Raw genomic sequence first — 20,916 nt, 5'->3', positions numbered from 1 at the left:
AGTGTGTGACAAAGGTCAGTGGTCCATAACCTGCCCCACAAGGTTGGAAAGTCCTCTGTGCAAGTCTCTGGAATCACTATTCACCTGAATAGTGCTTGAGGGAGGGTTATTGGTTCGTTCTGTTTTGTGCTTTGTTCATATGTACGGTATTTTTTGTTTTGTTTTTATCCTGTATTTTTATGCTGTGAACGACCCTGAGCTCTACAGATGAAGGGCAATATACCAATTTAATTAATAGTAATAGTAATGATTATACGCACCAGTTCTGTCCACTTGCTTCCCCATTTCCCCACACTTAGGTAAGGGAAAAGGTAAAGGACCCCTGACAGTTAAGTCCAGTCGCAGATGACTTTGGGGTTGTGGCGCTCATCTCGCTTTACAGGCCGAGGGAGCCAGCGTTTTCTCCACAGACAGTTTTTCTGGGTCATGTGGCTAGCAGGACTAAGCCGCTTCTGGAGCAACGTAACACCGTAACCAGAGCAGCGCACGGAAATGCCATTTACCTTCCCACCAGAGTGGTGCCTATTTATCTACTTGCACTTTTTTTGGCGTGCTTTCGAACTGCTAGGTTGGCAGGAGCTGGGACCAAGCAACAGGAGCTCACCCCGTTGCAGGGATTCAAACCGCCGACCTTCTGATCAGGAAGCCCCAGAGGCTCCATGGTTTAGACCACAGCAGCACCCACGTCCCTATTTCCCCACACCCAGCCAGATGGGCGGGGTACAAATAATAAATTATATTTAAATTATTATTATTATTATTACTTATGTACCTGCAAAGCAACCAGAAGCCAGTCAAGCTAATCAACCTAATTATTCAGCACCCACAGCTAATTGCTCCAGGCTTGTAATACGGTATTTCCTTCCACCAGCCAGTTGCAGAAAGGAACAAAGAAGTTCTGCTCAGTTCCAACTATGATGACTAGCTAATCTCTCACTGCATACAGGGCAAGCAGGTTGGGTGCTGCTGTGTCTTGTCTTCAGGGAAGGAGGAGGAAGAGAGGGGTAATAAGACTTTTTATAGCCTTTGTGCACTCCTCCTACCTGATGACAAATGCCAGCGACATCAGAGGTAGCGGCTTCTTGCCTCTCCCTCTGCAAAAGTGCTCCCACTCAGATCCCTTTTGGGACAGTGAGGTGGGGAGTGATATAACAAACATAAAATGTCTCTCTTTCCCCTTAATAATGAGTTCTCTCACCCTATATATTGAAAAATTGTGTCCTAGCTGAGGAGACTTTTGAGAGTCCCATGGACTGCAAGAAGATCAATCCTATCCATTCTGAAGGAAATCAGGCCTGAGTGCTCACTGGAAGGACAGATCCTGAAGCTGAGGCTCCAATACTTTGGCCACCTCATGAGAAGAGAAGACTCCCTGGAAAAGACCCTGATGTTGGGAAAGATTGAGGGCACAAGGAAAAGGGGACGACAGAAGACGAGATGGTCAGACAGTGTTCTCAAAGCTACCAACTTGAGTTTGACCAAACTGTGGGAGGCAGTGGAAGACAGGAGTGCCTGGTGTGCTCTGGTCCATGAGGTCACGAAGAGTCGGACATGACTAAACAACTAAACAACAACAAAGCTGAGAAGATTGTTTCTATAATTCTTTGTCTCTCTTTTCAAAGCTGACCATTTAACGATTTCCATTTGATCATATATCTTTTGTAACGTTGGGTCTTTTCCATGATTTTGCAAATGTTATTCATGCCACTGTAACAATGTGTAAGATTGGGATTTATTTCTCTACGGGCACACAGTTCTTTACAAAAATCATTAAAGACACACCACTGGGTCTAGCTCTATTTTCCACAGAAATATTTCACTGATTATTCCCACTACTATCTTCCAATATCTAGCTACCTTTTTGTACTCATATATCCATTTGGTAACTGACAGATCCCATATTTTCCCTCTTGTACAATTTTTCCCTCATTGTAAGATGCCACTGTGTACTCAACTTGAGATAATTTTCTGAGGGCTACTAAAAAAGCACAGGCATCTTCTAAAGAAACCCTTCATCTGACACATTTCTCAGCACATCTCTACATAACACCTTGTTTACTAGTCATGAAACTTCTGACTGCTCCTGATGTGTTGGTTGTTGCTTTTCATAAAATGCAGCTGATCGGGCTGTAAAATCGACAGCATCAGCAATGGATGGGGGGGGGCTATTAATTGCTTTCCTATTCTGTCCACATAGTGCTGCAATGGACTTCATTTTGCTATACCCCAAATATATCAGATTCCAGCTTTCAGTTCCCCTTAAAAACAATAGTTCCAATCTATGCTGATTAATTATTTTATTTCAAAATAAAACAGAGTATTTGCAGACCCATCTTGCTTACTCAAACCAACAGGTTGGTTTGGCTCAGGTGAAGTGCTTATGAACCAATCTGGGAACTCTGCAGACTGAAAAGAGCATGTCTCTTCGCTGCCATCAGTTTTGCTGTAGAAGGTGAAGCTCTTGAATTCCTCATTTTTTTCATAAAGCTGATGAATTTTTCTCTCCTAAGAAAACATGAAAACTCAGACAGATAAGTTACATGGTATTAATAGGACAGCATGGTTTCTGGATTAACAACAAATAGTCCATTTCAAAGTTTGTGTTCCATGCCAACAGTTTCTATTATCGGGGGTTTTTTCTGTGTTCTATACTACTTTTTTAAAAAATGGGGAAATATCAGAAACCAGTAATTAAAGTTCATTCTATTCCACAGGAAATAGAAGCAAACTAATTAAAGGACGATTTGGAACTAATTACCCAACAGTGTTGACAGGACATAATGAAGCAGGCAGAAACAACAAGCATGGGAACCTTTTAATTAAAGGCACAATAGCCCCTAAAATCCTGAATTATGCTTTGCCTCTCCACACTGGATAGGCTAGCACAACAATCATATTCTGTCACAAAAAAGACTGCCACCAAAAATGGAAACAGGAAGAACTACCGACGCTTGAAGAATGGAGAATGAAACTGACGGACTATGCAGAACTGGACAAACTAACAGGGAAGATTAGATATCTGCGAGACCATAAGTTCATCGAGGACTGGGGAAAATTTGTAGATTATCTGGAGAGTATATGTGATGAACAGATAACGCTTGTGGGTTTTCAAGAAGCTCTGTGAAAGTATAAGGAATATTGTAAAAAAGAAAAAAAGATTGGGAGGGTACATTAAAAGGCAATAACAAAATTAGGAAATGCGTAACTAAAAAATAAAAATGGAAGATTGGCAGAGAAGCTGATGGAAGTCTAAAATAAAAAATGAGTGATAAATTTGGATGTGGTTATATATATTTGTATTTGAAAAATTAATAAAAATTATTTTAAAAAAACAAAACAAAAAAGACCGCCACCAATCATGTCTGGGGGAGGAATAGGAAAGATATATAGAATGCAGTGTAATGACCGCTCCCCACTTAAAACGGGGGGCGCCTTTTGCGTGGACGCGTGCAGCCCTGGATCTGGAGTGGCCCCATCAGCATAGGCTTTGCCTTCCCTCAGGTGGGATACCTGGAGGTCCCCGCCTACCCCAGCGAGTTGTCCAATCCCACCTGGGGGAAGTGTTGCCAGGGAAACCAGGCCAGGTAAGGGGAGGGATTACCTGCCCACACAATAGAGGGTGGATCTTAATTGTTAATCCTCACTTGGCTCCAGAGCTTCTCCTGGAAGGACGTCGCTGGACTTCCTTGCTCCAAAAGGTAAGCCTGGGGCCTTTGGCCTCCCCCCCCCCCCCCGCGATTGGGTTCCAAGGGCTAGCGGGGGGGGGGGTAATGGATTCCAGGATCCCCCTTTTTAAAAGAGGATCCTTTTCCCTAGGCGGGCCCTGATGCCCTGGGGTGCTGGGCGATGGCATGGGGGCCCCTCTGGCTGCCCCCCCATGCCTGCGGGGGCGTGTGGGCCGCGGGGGGGGGGCAACGCCACACGCGGCCCCTTCCCCTTTCCCTGCCAGGCCCGGCGCCCCTGGGGTGCAGTGGGTGGTGGCGGAGGGGTCCCCGGCCACCCCCAGGGCCTTTGTGGCCTCCAGGCGGCCTTTTTTAGGCCGCAGGGAGGCCTGCCGCGTTTTGGGGGCCTTACTAGGCCTCGGGGGGGGGGCTCCACGGCCTAATCGGGCGTTGGGCGGCCCCAGAGCCTCCCCTGGGCGGCGGGGGCCTTCCTGCCGCCCCCGCGATTGCCGGGGGGGGCGCAGGCCGCGCCGTGTGGCCTCCCCCCGGCTCCAGAGGCCTAGCTGGGCCTCGGGAGGCTCCGAGTTGTGACTGCCACCAATCATGTCTGGGGGAGGAATAGGAAAGATATATAGAATGCAGTGTAATCTACTGTTGTACTATCATACCTCAGGTTAAAGATGCTTTGGGTTAAATGTTTTCAGGTTGCGTCCCGTGGCAACCCGGAAGTACCAGAAAGGGTTACTTCTGGGTTTCGCTGCTCGTGCATGTGCAAAATGACATCATGCACATGCGCAGAAGCAGCAAATCACGACCCGCACAGATGCGGGTTGCGTTCTGCTCAGGTTGTGAACGGGGCTCCACAATGGATCCTGTTTGCAAGCAGAGGTACCACTATATATAAAACACTGTAATGTGCATCCATGTAAGCATTCTCTGTAAAAGGGGGGCAAACAAACAAAGTGTAGAGAAGTATCCCTGGGTCTCAGTATTCCTCCTCTGTAAGCAAAGACTATGAGTGATCTTGGTACAGAATACCAGGTCTGTGTTTAGCACAGAATATACATAACCCTAATCATAGAGGACAAACAGATATGACATGGATGATTCCCTTTGTATAAGGGCTGCCTGACTATTGAGAGAGGGATTCAAAGATCTACTGACAAGGACTCCACCTTTAATCCCAACTCTATAAGTACTCTTAAAAAGATAGAGTTTTGTTTTTCCAAAGCTCAGTCACAGACTTTAACAAAACCATGTGAGATGCTCTTATTACCAGCAGGGTAGGTTAATAACCATGCAGAGAGTGTAGATGGGATGAATTGCAAAAAAACCCCACACAACCCATCTCTGATATAAGTGGTTCAGGTAATACCCAACCAGATATTACTTAGAAGATAGTTTCATCTTCCTAATGCTTTGAACTTACATTAGATAAGAACTAGCCTGTTCAGACCAGTTGAACTATTGAAAAAAGGGGAGTTAAACTGTAAACATAGACTGGAGATAAAACCAAGGATAATTGTCTATTCAGGCTAGGGTTCTCAACAGAGGTCGAGGAGTGTCATAGACTCTAGAATGCATTGGAATATAGTCACTATCTTCATGACAAGATAATCTCTTAGGATTACAATCCATAGGATTGTAGAGTTGAAAGGGACCATGAGGGTCGTCCAATCCAACCCCCTGCAATGCAGGAATCTTTTGCCCAATGTGGGGCTTGAACCCACAACCCTGAAATTAAGAGTCTCGTGCTCTACCAACTGAGCTCTCTCAGGACAGAGTGAATTCAACAACTGAAACTGAAACTGAACTACAACTACACCTGAAACTCACCTCTAACTTTAGCTGAGGTTGACCTTCACCAGACTTCACACAGAACAGGGTGTAGCTCTTATCTCTGAGCCCAATAAATATGGGTCGCTTTTTTTGATCTTGATCTAGATTTAGAGAGTGGTTTGGGAGTACAACCATTAACTCATCTGGAGAACAACAGAGAAACAGGTTAAATGGTACAAGAGAGAGTGAAAATCATCTTTCAGTAGTGCTAGAGTTTTGGATGAGAAGATACTAATTGGAAGGTGGTGGCGGTTGTTCTTGTTGTTACAAAAATTCATATCCCATCTTTCATCTTTCATAGAGTTCAATGTGGTGTGCATGGTCCTCACCCTCCTCATTTCATCCCTGCAATAATCCTGTGAGCCAGGTTAGACTGAGAGATAGTGACTGTCCCATGGTTAACCAGTGAGCTTCATGGCTCAGTGGAGATTTCAACTTTGGTCTCCAAGGCCCTAACCTAACATTCTAGCCACTACACCATTTTGCTTAACTGTAAGATTTACTGGTGCTGATAGGGTGAATATACACAAATAGGAATCTTCATATATGGGGAGGAATCAGAGTGGGGTAGAAATGAAAGAAGGTAGATCAGAGCATGGTCCATTTATCAGCAATGGCAATAGTCATGCACCCTATAAAAAGAGTGGCAAACCCAACACCTCCATTACCCAAATCCCAAATTTACAAATGATTGAGAAATGCTGATGAGAAGAGCTTCAGCAGCTACCTGATGTGTTGGAATTTTGTGGGGCTGCTATTAGTATGTTGTTCTGTAGGAAGAAGTAATTCTGGTTGATATCCCAAAATCTGCACAACCAGGGCTGCCTCTCTGTTTGCACACTCACTGTACTTGAGGGATGCAAAGACCCTGGGGGGAAATATACATAGACAGATACATATTACACAAAAACATATAAGCCAATAGATATCTGGAGGAGGAAATAACCAACTTGGTTGGCTCTGAACACCATCTTGCACCTTCTGTCAGTTGCCACATTTTTAATTTTTGTGCTACACCTGGAAATAATATGCATGAGATATTTCACAGGTTGAGGCCACATACCGGTGATTACTGGGACCAGAAGCAGAAGTGGAAAGAGAAATGATTGCTAATTTAACCTATGTACACTAGGCTACTTTATACACATGCTTCTCTTCATCCAGGCAGCCAAGAGCTATAATCAGAGTTCAAGGACACATTCCAGACCAGGGAGATACCCCAAGAAGGTGGGATTTGAGGCCAGTGGAGGGTGTGGCCTGGGGAGTGTTCCATAGACCATATCGAGAGGGCTGCTTGGCCATATTTGACCCCTGAGCCTAAGGTTCCCGTCTCTCTAATATATAACATGAGAAGATGAGTGCTTTGGTTGGTGTGTCAAGATTCCCTTTTTATATCTACAGTGGTACCTCGGGTTAAGTACTTAATTAGTTCCAGAGGTCTGTACTTAACCTGAAAGTGTTCTTAAGCAGAAGCACCACTTTAGCTAATGAGGCCTCCTGCTGCTGCCGCGCCACCGGAGCATGATTTCTGTTCTCATCCTGAAGCAAAGTTCTTAACCTGAAGCACTATTTCTGGGTTAGCAGAGTCTGTAACCTGAAGCGTATGTAACCTGAAGCGTATGTAACCCAAGGTACCACTGTACTTGCTTATTTTAAAGCCTTTCAAGAAACCACCTGTGCTGGATCTCAGCCTTAATATTACATTTCTCCAAAATCGTTGTGCCACCAAAGTTGTGCCTGCACAATTGCAGATATTCTCCAGATAATATAACCCTGTAGTTTCTTGATATGTTTTTCTCCAAACCAGCTTCAAGCCAAATGGAAGAAAAAGAATGACCTGGCTGTATTTTAACCTGTTAACACATATACGGCCAAAGTGATGACCATATCCTATGAGGATACAATGGATATCTAAAGAAACCGGAGACTTTGACAGACAGGAAAGCAGCAACTGTATCAGCAGATGGAATTATATGATCGCCTGTTGAGTTTTTTCTTTCCTGGAGAAACCAGTTAAACAGCAAATCAGTTAAAACAGTTCAACAAGAGCACTTGGTATTCAGCCAGGTCAATCCTATTGGAACAAAGAAGGATAAACTATCGCCCAGTACTGTAGTTGCCTCGGCTGATGATTGTGCCTAGGGTGGGGAGAAGGTGGAGCCACATAGAAGCAGAGGAAGGTAACAAGTCAGAGGACAAAATCAAAGACATGTAGAGACAATTCTGGCAGTCAGCAACATATAAGAAATGTCAGTGCTCCCAACTATTCAGTACTGCAGACCCTAAATACAGTGGTATCTCAGGTTAAGAACTTAATTCGTTCCAGAGGTCCGTTCTTAACCTGAAACTGTTCTTAACCTGAAGCACCACTTTAGCTAATGGGGCCTCCCGCTGCTGCTGCACCGCCGCTGCACGATTTCTGTTCTCATCCTGAAGCAAAGTTCTTAACCTGAAGCACTATTTCTGGGTTAGCGGTGTCTGTAACCTGAAGCGTATGTAACCCGAGGTACCACTGTAGAGCCTCTTTTCCCAGTAAGATAATGTGGCTCTCTTAAAGCAGGGATATTGAACCTGTGTGACCCACACGGTCCCTTCCTCCCAACTCTACAATTCTACAATTTATGCAGTAAACTCCAACGCTGTCAGGTTACAGCTTCCTTAAGCCCTGATCCTTGGCCATGCTGGCTGGCTGGCGCTGACGTGTGTCAAGAACCTAACAACATCCGGAGGGATGCAATTTCTCCACCCATGTCTTCAAGGCATCACACTCTAGCCTGTCTCCAGGAGTCGTTTGACATTATCTCTGAAGTCTGGTTGGTATCTTAGGGCAAGGAAGAAATGGCCCTAATTGTTTTGGTTGCTGTGGCAATCACACAGGGTCCCCGGACATTTCACCGTCTATTGATCCCTGTGCCACCACTTTACTTCTCGCTGCCACCACCCAGGCCCTACCTGGGACAATACTGAGTCCAGTCAGGGTTAAATTGGAACGTAAACTTCTGTTTGTTTACTGCAGTTTAACAAGCGTGTGGTTTCATAAACAGTATCGGTCAATTACAATCATGGGGTGCCTATCCAGACCTATAACTTCCGCTACCTGCTCTCACTCACTAAACCACCTCTCAGATATTTACTTGTCTTCCCAGCCCCTAACTGTTCCTGACTCAGCTTATTTCGCTACACTAACTCAACCTACCCACAGACTCTATCCCAATTCACTCCCACTCCAACCAACCACCCAACTCCCAACAAACTCTCTCCTCCGCCCCTCCCAGAGCTGGTTTTATAGTGCCTCTGACTCCACCCCCTGGGTCCTGATTGGGTAACCTGTTTAACTATTTCACCTCCAGCACTATCATATGTTAACATCACAGTTGCCAGAGGGGGACTTGTCCTCACTTGGTTACTCACTTGTGTGGGTAATAAAAATAAAGCCCCTTTAAATGTAGTTGATTGAAATGAACATTCTAGAATCCGTAGAAATCAGAACATAAATTAGGTCATATTCATTTCTTTACAACTATGTGATACTTTGGTATATATATTTAATATTACATATACACATAAGGAGCATTTATTATGATACCAAAGAGGGTGCTCTGTTTAGTTGTTAGTTGTGTTTTACAGACCATAGAAATTATCCAGAAATTTCTGTAGGTGCTATTTCTTCAAGATATTTTAACCTGTGTTGTAAACCACTCAGAGATTTGTTTAAATATAAATATTAAATTTTAAGTGCTCATCAATGATTATATGTTTTAAATATTGATTATGAAATTTCAAACAAGAAGAAGAAATTTTTACATTGGCTAAATAGGGATATATGCAGTTTGGGTCCTTTTCTAGGGTAACAAACAGAAAAGTAAGAAGTTGTTTTTCACCTGATATTGGCCCAAATGCAGTGAATAAATCTGCCATTTCCTGATCCCAAGTTTTCTTCCTCTTGGCTTCCACCTCGTACGGCTCACATTTCTGGGATCCCACCTTATGGGGCTCATACTTCTTGGGTTCCATCTCTACAGCGTCTCCCACTTTCTCCAGTGCTTTTATAGGATTGCTTGAACTTCAGGCTCTTGGATGCTTTTTCTGCTGTCACAGCAACAATCCTGAGAGGGAGCTACTAAAAGAGATCGATATCATAGGCTATGATTCCTGATGAGCAGAGACCTGACAGCATCCAAATCTTTCCAAAGAAAGGTGGCTGTGAAGCAGGTCCATTGACTGCCCTCTGCCAGGGATGTTGTTGGACTACAACTCCCATCAGCCCCAGCCAGCATGGCTAATTGGTCTGGGATGATGGAGGTTGTAGTCTACAATATTTGGCAGATCGCAGGCACCCCATCCCAGTCTTATGGCCTATGCTACAGTCTCACCTTCGGGAAGCAAGAGTAATGGATTATTACTGGAAAAAATATAGAGTGAATGGCCTCATTGCAAGCTGCCTTTTCCTGAATCAGACTATTGTCCCATCTAGCTCAGATTTGTCTACATTGAGTGGCAGCAGCTCCCCAGAGGACCCCGAGGTCGGAGTCTCTTCCTGCCCTATCATACAGGCAGGCATGGAAAGAGGAAGCCATGTGTGGCTGGATTTTTAAACAGTGGGGTCACAGCCCTATGTTATATTTAAAACACATTTATACCATTGTAACAGTAATGGTTTGGCTTTCCCAAAGGAATCCTGAGAACAGTAGTTTACCCCTCACAGAGCTACAACTCCCAACACCCTTAACAAACTATAGTTCCTTTATTATTAGTAGTAGTAAGAGAGAGAGAGAGAGAGAGAGAGACCCAGTGTGGTGTAGTGGTTTAAAGCAGTAGACTCATAATCTGGTGAACCGGGTTCGCGTCTCCGCTCCTCCACATGCAGCTGCTGGGTGACCTTGGGCCAGTCACACTTCTCTCAGCCCCACGCACCTCACAGAGTGTTTGTTGTGGGGGGAGGAAGGGAAAGGAGAATGTTAGCCACTTCGAGACTCCTTCGGGTAGTGATTATTAATTTTTATTAAAAAACAAATTAAAAAAAACAAACTATAGTTCCCAGGATTATTTGGGGAAAGGCTGTGCTTTAACTATGGCTTTCAATGTCCAATTGAATAGAGCTAATACCAGGTTTGCCAGGCCAGAGAAGAAATTTATTACGGAAACGCACAAGGTAGCTGACAGGGGTATAATCATAATAAACCAAAACTATTTTTTTTTATGACAAGCTATAAATCAAGTGGGAAGGACCTGTGGTCCTCCAGACACTGTTGAACTCCAACTCCCAGCAGTCCCAACCAGAATGAGGAATGGTTACTGATGATGGGAATTGTAGTCCAGCAACATCTGACTGCTAACAGTTTCCCATTTCCCATCACAAATGGAAATCTGCGTTATTCTCATTCTTAAGATTTCAGAGAAATATATTTAGCTTTGGCTCCCAATGACCATAATGACAGGAAATTTAAGTACCATATTTTTCGCTCTATAAGACGCACCAGACCACAAGACGCACCTAGTTTGGAGGAGGAAAACAAGAAAAAAATATATTCTGAATCTCAGAAGCCAGAACAGCAAGAGGGATCGCTGTGCAGTGAAAGCAGCAATCCCTCTTGCTGTTCTGGCTTCTGGGATAGCTGCGCAGCCTGCATTCGCTCCATAAGACGCACACACATTTTCTCTTACTTTTTAGGAGGGAAAAAGTGTGTCTTATAGAGCGAAAAATACGGTATTTAGAAATGGGCTAAGGGAAGGTCTATACACAGAAATATTTGCCTTACAGGTGCCTTACTGGAAGCAGAGAAGAGCCTTCCCAGCCAAAATGGCACCGTGGGGTTGTATTCAACCCCAGGGGTGGGGTCGGCACTGCAACCTGCCTGCCATTGACCAAATAGGCAGGCCAGCTGCAATCCACTTCCTAAGCCTGGGTGAAGCTGATACGAGTTCCCCCAAGCCCAGGAAAAACTCTCGCCTCCAGCACAACCACTGGATCCAAGGGAGGCGTTGTTGCTGTCCCACATTTACAAACAGTTTCTCAAATTTTTCTTCTCTTCTCTCCTTTCTTTATGCTTCCACTGCTCCCTTATTTTTATTCAACACCCCCCCCAATTGCACCTGAGGCTACTACCACCATCCTCTGGATGGTTCCAGCGCCCCACAGACTGTGGCTTAGCCCTTGCAGGAAACACTGATCAGGTCCAAGAAAAGAAAGTGTAGAGTGGACAGTACCTGTGCTGGTTTGAGAAGTCCGGTACCTTGAACTGCAGATTCCCGCCCTGTGCTCTCCGCAAGGTATTGCACAGCGTTTTATAGTTAACCCCATGACACAGGTGGGTGTGACCAGGTGCTGAAGGGTTATTTTGGGGTTAAATACGTGGCTGAGCCTGATTGTAGACCTGCTCTTTCTAGAAGCTGGGGGCCCTGGAACCCTGTAAAGAGGAACTTAAAGCAACACAAGCTTTCCTTTCAAATCTGCACTTCTCTAAATTCTGCAGCGCAGTTCTCCAGGCAAGTCATGTGCCCAGAAATGTATAAATTAAAGTGTGCATGAAATATTTGTTGAAAACAGCACTACATTAGTGGGGATTGCTTTGCAAAAATGTGCCTGTTAAGCAAGAGTGCATACAAAGATTTGCGTACTAGAAGAAATTCACATCGAAATGCTGCTGATGACCTTTTTTTAAAAAAAGAAAGAAAATGCAAACTGAAATGTGAAGAACTGAACTTTGGGTTGTATCTAATGCTAGTTCTGCTCAGGGCCATGGAAATGAATGGGCATGATTGACTTCATTTCATTGATTTCAGTGGGTCTACTCTAAGCCTAATGTAGCTGGATACAACCTTTAAAACTGGAAAATGAGAAACCAAAAGAAGCCAACATTGACAGATTTCCCCACTGAAATGTGGGGCTTTGGGGCCTCTCCATTGGCCATGTTGAAAGATCAGCAAGTTCCCTTTTTCCTCCTCTCTCTCAGTATGTTTTTCCTTTTGTGCCGTGTCTCTTAGATTGTGAGCCAGAGGAAAGGAACCCTCTTCTCACTGGTTTCTGGGAACCTTTTCTGACGGAAGAGCAGAGAGGGGAGAAGGAGGAGGAGGAGGAGGGGGGGAGGAGGAGGAGGAGGAGGAGGAGAAGGAGGAAAACAGCAGCAGCAGTGACTTTTGGGGAACACCTAGTTGGATTTTGACTTTCAGATTCAAAAAGTTCTCCGGCACCTTTCAGGGCAGCCAGCCTGTTTTGTTTCCAGTCAGTGCAGCCCATAACATCATGATGAAAGTCTGCAACTTTTTAACATATATCACACACACCTTCAAGATGACAATAATGCAGTAACATTTGGGAAGCATCACAGAACAACGAATGAAGAGGAATGATATGCAGATGGACCAATATAAATCCACCACTGATGTTCTATTATAATTGTGTCAGTAACATGTTGCAGAATAGACCTGCAAGAAAATACCAATCTAGACAGGCCCAAAGTCTCACCTGTCACTTCCTGCTTCTTTATCCTTTTTTACTGCTTTGACTTTCAACATCCATTGCTAGCAGCCTAGCAACAAAGGATTTTGATCCCCATTTGACAGAGGGCAGCAATTTGAGCATTATGCCTCTCACATTTGCATAAGTGCATCTTGCACACTTCAAACTGAAATTAAAGCTCGCTGTCCCAAAGTCCTTCCTGGGAATGCCAGCCCAAGTCTCACATGACATGTAAAGAATGATTAATTGCAAGCCACTCATTTTGATTATAATGCTAGTGTTGAAAAATAGGGCAGTGCCCACTGAAGTTCCTTTTAGCTAATGAATTGTAGGTCTTTCTCTTTCTTTAAGAAGACAAATGGGAGGGAGTGGCGCTCCTCTGTCTCTTAATATCACAAAAGGGAATGAGGAATAAATTTGTTATGGATTTTCACTGCAGAAATTGCGTCAGTCAGTACAGATGCTTACAGGATCTGGCGCTGCCAGATTCCTCCCTGATTTTCAGGGCAATGATGTAAAACACTTAGAATTTTGGTTCAGCGCCTCAAAGGGGTCCGCTACAGTCGGAGAAGACGGGTGACTTCCAACCAAGGACAGAAAGAAGCAAGCAGCTTTTTAAGAGCAAAGGTCCTTTATTCGGTTTCAACTGGGTTCCCTATGCAAAGGTGACAAAAGGTATGAGGAACCCCGCACAAAGGTAAGTTCAGAATTTTATACAGTCACATTTGTGGGTGGTCTTATTCACCACAGGTTTGTCAATTTACATGGTAAGGGTGCAGGGGACATGGGTGCAGGGTGCTAAAGGGAGGTCCGGGTGCAAGACACAAGGTGGGGTGCAAATCCTATCTACATGAGTAAGGTAATACCGAGAGATCCAGAGGTGGCAAATGATATTGAATATACTCAGAGTCGAGTGTGGATTTCATGCTCTTTATTCAGCTCATAGTGGTGAGGAGGAATGGAAGATTCCCCAGAATGTCTGCTTTATATACAGTGGTGCCTCGCAAGATGAAAAGAATCCGTTCCGTGAGTCTCTTCGTCTAGCGGTTTTTTCGTCTTGCGAAGCAAGCCCATTAGCGGATTAGCGTTATTAGCGGCTTAGCGGCTTTTAGCAGCTTAGCGGCTAAGTGGATAAGCGGATAAGCGGCTTAGCGGCTTAGAAAAAGGGGGGGGAAGGGGGGAAAGTCAGAAAAACTCACAAGACATATTCGTCTTGCGAAGCAAGCCCATAGGGAAATTCATCTTGCGAAGCACCTCCAAAATGGAAAACCCTTTCGTCTAGCGGGTTTTTCGTCTTGCGAGGCATTCGTCTTGCAGGGCACCACTGTACATTATTGACACAATGGACCCCACCTGATTGGCTAATTCTGGGATTCACCTGTAGGCCAATCAGGTTGCGGATTCACTTCCACCTGGAGCTGGATTGGGTGGCTCCTGTGGACCAATCAGACTGCTGCATTCTGAATCGTATTGTTCTAGGACCAATCAGACTGCTGCCTTTTGGATCCTATTCAACTCAGTACATAACACATATGATAATCTGGTTTTTCTAGAAGAACAATAGGGATGAGAGTTTTATCTAACAGCTGAATTCGTCTCCCTGCAGGGTCAAAGGAAATGGATCTGGTCCTCTGGCACTTTACGAAAGAAGGAAGGGGAACTGAGTGGAAGTGATTGGGTTGAGGCTAAAACATTTATACAGCACTTTCATGGTTACAATAAAGTGATGCAATTTGAATACATGGATTCCAGTTCTTTTTTTCCTGAAAGTAGTTACAATCATTGGGAAGTTGAACAAACACTGATAAGGCACAAGGATACAAAGGGGTTAATTTCATTTGCACATATGCCACATGTAACAATTGCAATTGTACCTGGATACAATTATAAAAAACCCACTTGATTACAATTACAAAAGAATACTTGGAGACAATTATAAAAATAGAGATAGGGTAAATTGAGGAAACAGGGTAATGGACAGTGCAGGGAGGAAAGAAAAATGCTTTATTTGACAGAAAGGGGATTCGGAGGTGGGGAATAATGGGAGAAGTGCATTAAAAGGAGAGCAGATGAAAGGCAAATTGAGGAAAAGGTATATATATATATCTCTTAGATTGTCTTCATTTGATTTATTTGGTCTTGGCTTTCAGCTTCTTTAGCTATTTTTCTACATCAGCAAGATGGATTGATGTGAAAATCTATGGTTATTCTAGACTTTATTTCAACCATATTTTTTTTAAGATAGCAAAATAAACAATGTTTTTAAAAGATACTGCATTGAACAATACCAGTCAAAAGAAATTGAGGAGAGATCCTGTAGGGGGAACAATATTAGAATGATCCAAGTCTCAGGTATCAATATCTGAAATGAGGCTTTGTGGAAGCAAACAGCATTGATCATGGCCCATCCAAGTAGCAATGCCCACCTCTGAGATCTCTGGCTCATTGATCATTTTTCGCTGATTGTGGAGGGAGCTTTTTTTAAAAAAAAAAAAAAATGCACCAGAAATTGTAAGTGGGGGCTTCTCCCGCTGTTGTGCTGTTACACACCATTTCCTTTTTTTTTTTTTTAATTTTTATTGGATTTTCACATTTTATAACAACACACACACAAACATATAAATGGTTTCATATCTTTGCTTTCATAACCCTCTTTCCCTGACTTCCCCCCACCCCACCCCCATACATCCCAATTTCCATATTAAATTCAGCAAGTTCTTATTTCCTTCCCCAATCCTATTCTTATTATGTTTAAATTTGATTCTTTTTGTTAGGCCCAATTCAATAATCTTTTACTTATATACATTAGATCCTTATTCTAAGATCAATCAAAATTCTTATACCAAAAATTACCCTTTTTTTTTAATTAAAATATGAATCAGCATTATATAAGAAAAAAAACCCAAAAATCCTAAAATTTTAAATTCTACTTTTCCCCTTCCCTCCCTGCCCAGGTATCTGTCCCTTCCAAAATAACTGTCCTCTTCTAAGATCCCTAGCCCGGATTTCTCACGTCAGAGGCCTTTAAGTCTATTTCAGTCTCTCCCTGCCTGTTCTGTTGGTAATCCATTTTATTGGTCTTCAAGTCTCGGGAGGTCTCTTCATCCTTTCTCAGATCAATCCTAGTTAGAAGGACTTGGTGCCAAGGTTCTGCCAAAGGTCCCCAAAGTCCCAAGTCATCAATTCCAGAAAAGAGGAGGAAGCCCCAGTTATATTTCTTTATTTTTTTAATTTCCCATCTTTTATTGTGTCCAGCGGCTTCCTCCCTTGCTTCTCTCTCTCCATGACTTGTAGTCCAAAGGGCTTCTCTGTTCCTTGGCTGCAAAAAGTCCTGTAAGAAGTTTAACAACTGTACTTTCTCCCCTTCGACCTGTTTTTCCTCCAACTCCAAAGATATCTTTTCTGATTCAGCTGCAGAATCTTCCAGAGTCAATTCCTTCCTTCCATCAGCAGGATTACTTGTCTTAGAGATCAAGGTCATCAACTGTTTATCCATAATCATAGCTTGCTCTTGTAAAGTTCCCACGAGAAAGAAGGCTCTTTCTAATTCTGCTAGTAGTTTTCCTTCTGCAGCCATTGTAATGTCTCCAGTCCCCTCTAGAGGGATTGCCATTGTTAAGTTCTGTACCAACAGTCTTTTTAGCTCGTTATTTACTTTGTTTCCAACCACTTCTAGTTAAATATAACACTTTGTAAATCCAAAAGATATAAAGTAATACAGTTCTCTTAGTCCTGCCGTTTGACAGCTCACTTGACAGCTGTCAAAACTCTGTTCTTTCGCGCTAGGCTGTTACAGGGTACTCCCGGGTTCGGGGGGGGTACACAGAAATTTTCTAAAACTCTCCTCTTTCCTCCAGCACAGCTTAGAAAAAAAAACCGACTTGTTCACGTAAATTGATAAAATCTCTGTCAATCTCCGAAAGACACGAGATTATTTCTCTCTGATCTTAGGCTTTCGCTCCTTGCTTTAAATTGTCTGTATGAGGGGGGGTGCGGACTTCCCTTTAGCGCGTCCCCCCCCGGTCGCCAGATTAGGGATAAAATTTCTTTTAAAGATCGAATTTCCTTTACTCACGGGGTGTTTACTTTCGGTCCAAATGTCGGGAAGAAAGTTGACGCTCTCCGGCAATGGCTCGCGGCTTCACTCCACTGAGGTAGCGGTCCACTCTCAGCACCACGCCACTCCTCGTACCTTCTCCACAGCCTTTAAAAAGGCTCTTTGACTGTCGAGGAGGGCGCTTAAGGTGCCCACCGAGTCACCAGGTCCACAGGTATCCGCACCTGTGGTTTCTAAGGGTCCCCGCGTCGCCGGCGCGGCAAGACCCGTTCTCAGCGGAGCCGATTCCCCCCGGAGCTCGGAGGGAATCCGCCATTAATCCGATCGCGTCAACCCGGAAGTCCGTTACACACCATTTCCTGACTCATTAGCAGAGGGGTCACCAACACAGCCCCCACAGACACCATGGCCCCTTAGAGGTTTTCCCTTGACACCCACAAAGCCTCTGAGCCTCCCTCTTCACTCATTGCCCTCTTGGCCACGGGGTGGTGAGAAGGGTTCATTTTATATCCCTTGAAATGCCAACAGAGCTGAAGGGGGGGGGGGTTGGAAGAGTGACACTCTTTCCCACTTCCTGTTTCATCTCTATATGCTCCTCAGGTATCAGATTAATTCTACAGCTTCTCGCTGTTCCTGAGATCCCACGGAAAAGCTAAATCTGTGTGACCACATTTTCTCCCTTTCCATCTCTCGGAGGGAGAGAAGTTACCAGATGGGGTGGCATCCACAGAACTCACTGAGAAATGCAGATGTGCTCACAGGTGTAAAAAGGTTGGCAACCACTGCATCAGCAGGTAGCTCTGCTGTTCTGGAGCCCTGCCTGTGGATGATTTCAACCTTGCCCTCTTGACTAAAATGGGAACTGGTAGTGTGATCCTGTACATGAGGACTCAGAAGCAGGTCCTGTTGAGACTTAAGGTAAAGGTAAAGGGACCCCTGACCATTAGGTCAAGTCGTGACCGACTCTGGGGTTGGGGTGCTCATCTCACTTTATTGGCCGAGGGATCCGGCATACTGCTTCTGGGTCATGTGGCCAGCATGACTAAGCTGCTTCTCTCCTCTGCAAGCAGGAAAAAGGTAATTTGTTGCTGGTGATATGAAATATACTCGGAGTCGAGTGTGGATTTCATGCTCTTTATTCAGCTCATAGTAGTGAGGAATGGAAGTTCCCCTGAAATGTCTGCTTTATATACATTATTTACACAATGGGCTCCACGTGATTGGCTAATTCTGGGATTCTCCTCTAGGCCAATTAGGTTGCGGATTCACTTCCACCTGGAGTTGGATTGGGTGGCTCCTGCAGACCAATCAGACTGCTGCATTCTGAATCCTATTGTTCTAGAACCAATCAGAATGCTGCATTCTGAATCCTATTGTTCTAGGACAAATCAGACTGCTGCATTTTGGATCCTATTCAACTCAGTACATAACATGATAAATTTGCGCACGCTTGCATCAGGAGACCTATCACTGCCATTCCAATGACAGTTCTATCTGGAGCCTGAAGTACCTCTGTGTCGCCTCAAGATGCTGCCCGCAGGCTCTCCATTCAGTTCAGCAAAAAACACATTGAATGCAAAACACGTTTCACTCCACACATGAGTATTCCAACTGTTTTTATTATCATTATTATTAGCCAAAGATTCCATGCCACACCTCAGCTGACGGCCAGACTTCACAAGATGCTTAACATGTTATTGGGAAGATCATCAGGTCCTTAAAAAGAAAAATATCAGGGAGGGAGGTGCATATTTTCAAAAGGACTGTAACCAGAAAAGAAAGAGGAAGCCAATGGAAGCTTTTATTAAGCCCTTGAATCTAATAACAACAAGGCAGGGGAGAAAGGGCTAAACCATTTTTCACATTTTTCACTCTGCCACACATTGAATATATTAGCATACAGCCTACAAATTCTTCCTCTCTTCTTTCCCTTGAAAGCAATGGTTCTGGACTATTTAACGGAGTCCTTCCTTTCAAAATAAAATGAAGTGATGCAGTGAGCTCCACCTCGACCCAAATCAAGAGGCCTGTTTGGCTCATCCCGAGTGCTTAGGAACCAACCAGGAAATGCAGCAGATTCGAAAGAGCAAGTCTCATCGTTCCCATCAGTATTACTGTAGAAAGTAAAACTCTTGAATTCCTCATTTGCTCTATAAAGATCCATTATATCTCTCTCCTAAGAAAACATGACAATTCAGTTAGAAACAAAACTTATATCACATCAATTTGACAGTATGGTTGTAGGATTAGCAATGAATTGCACCCTAGAAGGCTTCTATTCCTTTTGTTTTCTCACAGCACAGCTTCAAAAGTAGCAGCAACCAATAATTAAATACTAGAAACTGGCTAATTAAGGGACAATTAATAACCAGTGGTACTGAACGGGAAGCAACAAAGCAGGTAGGACCCGCAAAGGCAAAAAGTTTTTAACTAAAGGCACAATAGCCCTGAATTGTGCTTTGTCTCTCCATACTGGACAGGCTAGAGCTCCAATCAGCTTCTATTGTTCAAAGACAGTCACCAATCAGGTGTGGGAAAACATGGGAGAGAACATAAAACGATGATAATGTATTGCTATGACCATCACATTGCCCAGATTCTCCATAAAAAGTGAGTTCTAAAAGGAAGGCAATTCCAGAGAAAATGGGCAGAGTGGAAGCATCCATGTGTCTAAGTATCTTTTAGGTGGGCAATGTGAGTCACTTAGGTGCAGAATACCAGCCTGTGCTTAGCAAAGAACCTGCAGTCCCAATCACAGGGGTGAAGCAAAGGTCAAATTAATAATTCCTTAGAGAATCTGAAAACATTTTGAACTGCAAACGAAACTCACCACTAACTGTAGCTTTGGTTGACCCTTGCCAGCCAACACACAGTTCAGTGCACGTGTATTGCCGCTGAGGCCCATAAAGATGGGTTGGTCCGCTTGATTTAGAGAGAGATTGGGGACCACCGCTATTAACTGGTCTGAAGGGGAAGGACAGAAAGAAACAGGGTCAGTGCTACAAGAGCATCTTCCATTGATAAGAGTTTTGGCTAAGAAGCCATATGGGACGCGGGTGGCGCTGTAGTCTAAACCACTTGCTGATCAGAAGGTTGGCGGTTTGAATCCCCACGACGGGGTGAGTTCCCATTGCTCGGTCCCTGCTCCTGCCAACCTAGCAGTTCGAAAGCACCTCAAAGTGCAAGTAGATAAATAGGTACCGCTCTGGCGGGAAGGTAAACGGCATTTCTGTGCACTGCTCTGGTTTTCCAGAAGCGGCTTAGTCATGCCGGCCACATGACCGGATGCAGGATGCCGGCTCCCTCAGCCAGTAAAGCGAGATGAGCGCTGCAACCCCAGAGTCGGCCATGACTGGACCTAATGGTCAGGGGTCCCTTTCCCTTTCCCTTTACCAAAGAAGCCACAGGTGGAAGGTCAACATCTAGGTTTACAGCAAAGGTGGGAAACCTGTGACCCCCAAGCTGTTGCTGGACTACAACTCCCATCATCTCTGGCCATTGGCCATTGGCCATGCTGGTAGGGCTGATGGGGACTGGGCAGCATTCAACACAATATAAAAACACAGGGAGACATCAAACATTAAAAACTTCCCAATACAGGACTGCCTTCAGATGTCTTTCGAATATAGCGTAATTGTTTATTTCCTGCACATCTGGTGGGAGGGCGTTCCACAGGGCGTGCACCACTACCAAGAAGGCCCTCTGCCTGGTTCCCTGTAACTTCAATTCTTACAGAGAGGGAATCAGCGGAAGACTCTCAGAGAAGGACCTCAGTGTCCAGGCTAAGCAATGGGGGTGGAGATGCTCCTTCAGGTATACTGGGCCAAGGCCATTTAGGGTTTTGAAGGTTAGCACTAACACTTTGAATTGTGCTCAGAAACATACTGGGAACCTTGTAG

At 44.3% G+C, this 20,916-nt stretch overlaps 1 protein-coding gene across 2 annotated transcripts; it reads right to left on the bottom strand.

The window, feature by feature from the left end:
* Positions 1-1,160: 1,160 nt before the first annotated feature.
* On the bottom strand, positions 1,161-11,856 carry LOC309331258 (interleukin-1 family member 10-like). 2 transcript variants are annotated; one of them, XM_081843374.1, is made up of 5 exons: positions 11,709-11,856; positions 9,383-9,587; positions 6,229-6,369; positions 5,499-5,644; positions 1,161-2,505 (listed from the first exon to the last, which is right to left on the bottom strand). In XM_081843374.1, the coding sequence occupies exons 2-5, from the start codon at positions 9,513-9,515 to the stop codon at positions 2,293-2,295; spliced, it is 633 nt and encodes a 210-aa protein (XP_081699500.1). In that variant the 5' UTR covers positions 9,516-9,587; positions 11,709-11,856; the 3' UTR covers positions 1,161-2,292. The 2 variants fall into 2 exon arrangements, with proteins under 2 accessions (XP_081699500.1, XP_081699501.1); XM_081843375.1 differs by lacking the exons at positions 9,383-9,587; positions 11,709-11,856 and adding an exon at positions 7,355-7,456.
* Positions 11,857-20,916: the final 9,060 nt, after the last annotated feature.

Source organism: Podarcis erhardii (assembly GCF_964252035.2).
Source record: "Podarcis erhardii genome assembly, chromosome: 16".
In the NCBI taxonomy this organism is placed as follows: domain Eukaryota; kingdom Metazoa; phylum Chordata; class Lepidosauria; order Squamata; family Lacertidae; genus Podarcis; species Podarcis erhardii.
This window is presented reverse-complemented; position numbering and strand designations above follow the sequence as displayed.

What these genes read in the sequence shown, in the direction of transcription:
- LOC309331258 (XM_081843374.1), bottom strand. Translation starts at nt 9,515, where the DNA reads ATGGAACCCAAGAAGTATGAGCCCCATAAGGTGGGATCCCAGAAATGT. An exon ending in ACAAAATTCCAACACATCAG is followed by an intron (nt 5,645 to 6,228) that starts GTAGCTGCTGAA and finishes GTTGTTCTCCAG; the next exon opens with ATGAGTTAATGGTTGTACTC. An exon ending in AACCTCAGCTAAAGTTAGAG is followed by an intron (nt 2,506 to 5,498) that starts GTGAGTTTCAGG and finishes ATGTTTTCTTAG; the next exon opens with GAGAGAAAAATTCATCAGCT.